The sequence below is a fragment of the Arachis hypogaea genome, chromosome 19 (assembly GCF_003086295.3).
Source record: "Arachis hypogaea cultivar Tifrunner chromosome 19, arahy.Tifrunner.gnm2.J5K5, whole genome shotgun sequence".
NCBI classification, from domain to species: domain Eukaryota; kingdom Viridiplantae; phylum Streptophyta; class Magnoliopsida; order Fabales; family Fabaceae; genus Arachis; species Arachis hypogaea.
The window spans coordinates 11,367,784-11,369,905 of record NC_092054.1 but is presented as its reverse complement, the minus strand read 5'-3'; the positions used below and the strand labels follow the sequence as shown (position 1 = coordinate 11,369,905).

The 2,122-nt window shown below is 30.3% G+C and overlaps 1 protein-coding gene across 1 annotated transcript; it reads right to left on the bottom strand.

The window, feature by feature from the left end:
• Window positions 1-837: 837 nt before the first annotated feature.
• On the bottom strand, window positions 838-1,805 carry LOC112779894 (factor Xa inhibitor BuXI). Its single transcript, XM_025824252.3, has one exon. The coding sequence runs from the start codon at window positions 1,677-1,679 to the stop codon at window positions 1,062-1,064; it is 618 nt and encodes a 205-aa protein (XP_025680037.1). The 5' UTR covers window positions 1,680-1,805; the 3' UTR covers window positions 838-1,061.
• Between the last annotated feature and the right edge of the window lie 317 nt (window positions 1,806-2,122).

Sequence of the window (2,122 nt, the reverse complement as noted above, 5' to 3'; positions counted from 1 at the left end):
AACATTTAAATTGTCTTATTTGTATTACTAACATTTATGAAAGTGATTTAATGTTATCCTGTCGTAAATTATACATCATGAATTATAGTTGGAGTTTTGAGAATCTCTTCTTGAAATTAATAGATGTTTTGGATAGAACTGATAATTCACTCTGAATAATAGCTCATCAAAAGTATCCCTAACTTTTAAAAGTTGCAAGTATAATCACATGAGCTTTTGATTTATCAAATGCAAAATGAGGTGCTTATGCTTTTGAAAAGCAGAAGCATCTCTTCAAAAAGTTTTACTAAATTAAGTCTAAGTCTGTTTAAAATTATACCTTCAAAATTTTCACAAATACAAAATCAAATTATTAAAATAAGTATTACATTATATTATCATATGTTCAAATTCTTCCTGTGATAACAAATGAATTTTGACAAGATATTATTAATGCATCAATTGGTTCTTTTTATCTATGGCATGAATATAAGTTATTAACTTTAGAATATGAGATTAAGGTTTTCAATAGAACAAAGAGAATCTATATAATGGATCCTTGATTTGATAGAAAGAAAGCTTGCACATTCAGAAAATGAATACAATGAAATGTCTATACGTCTTAAACTCTTAATTACAAATTTTGATTACTCAATTCATGCAATCGTTGAATTAAGCATGTTTAATTAATAATGATTTAGAATTATTAGTTATATTATTGTAATCATATTTCCAAACTCAATAAATGTATATAATAAACGTATTATTATCTAATTTCTATATGTTATTTTTATATTTTTGTTATTAATTTTATAAACTCAATCACCCACCCGCGCATATACACGGACCTCTTGCTAATTTTATATTAAATAGTTTATTTAAATATATTAATTATCATTTTCACGTAAAAATATCTTTAAATAGATAAAGATATCTTCACGTAAGTCATCTCTGTGATTATTCTTACAAGAGTTTATTTTCATCTTGCACATACATAATATCTTACCCGCTAGATAAGAAAGCATATACAAGATTTTTTTCACCCATGGCTTAATTACTTGCTTACTATTATGCATGGATCTTCAAGCAGAATAAGACGACGACGTAGCATTCTTAAACACAACCACAAAAGGGTTATCTTCCGTTGCAACCAAAAGCCTATTTCCCTCATCATCACGTTTAACCCCAATATCCATGCAATTATTATTTGAAGAAGCACAGAAGGTAAGTTTATGGTCATCCAAGTGTTTTCTTATCTCAAACCAACCCTGCATCTCGTTCTCGTAAAAACCGGTGAGTTTCACCGTGGCTCCTTCTCCTTCTCGTAGACCCCTAACGAGGGTCCACTTAGAAGGAGTAGGAGTACACAAAGGAACAAATGAAAAGGATAGGTCCAAAGGAAGTCCTTCATAGAGAAAACCGATTCTGAATGGAGATGAAATTATAATTGGTAATCCGTTGTCCACTTCGGAGCGTTGTTGGACAACGGTTAGTGGACACGTTTCATTTCCGGTGGATGTTCGGCCTATTCCACCACCGTTGCCTCGAAAAACTGGGAGGATGTAGTATAAGCCGCCGTTTCGAATAAGGTTGCCGTCTGTGTCGAGCAACTCAGCCGTGGCTAAAGAAGGTAGGTGGATGGAGATGAATGCAAAGAGAATGAAAATGGCGAAGACATTGGTGGTGGTTGTAGCCTTCATTTTTTTTTATATATTTTATTTAGTTCTTGGAGAGGTTTTGTGAAGAAGGATCAACATGAACTATCAATTTATAGGCTACAAAAAAAAGGATAATATAATAACTCCTAACAAAAATGAGATATTTTAAATTACACCACTACATGAAATATATTTTTTTATTGATTTTTTTTTATTGAACATGCAATATAATTTAATTTATTTTTAATATATATTTTATAAAAATAATTAATTTTAATTATTGATTTTAGTAAGCATTTATCAGGATTTTTTTGAATCTAATGGAAGGAAACATATGTAGACAAAAGCGTCGGATAGTAAGGTGTAGTTTTGTTCATGTGATTGAAATTTGTTTGAAACATATGTAGACAAAAGCGTCGGATAGTAAGGTGTAGTTTTGTTCATGTGATTGAAATTTGTTTCAATAGAAAGAGCTGCATACAATG

Bases quoted from the DNA above. Each gene is read 5' to 3' on its own strand.
- LOC112779894 (XM_025824252.3), bottom strand. From the start codon at position 1,679: ATGAAGGCTACAACCACCACCAATGTCTTCGCCATTTTCATTCTCTTT.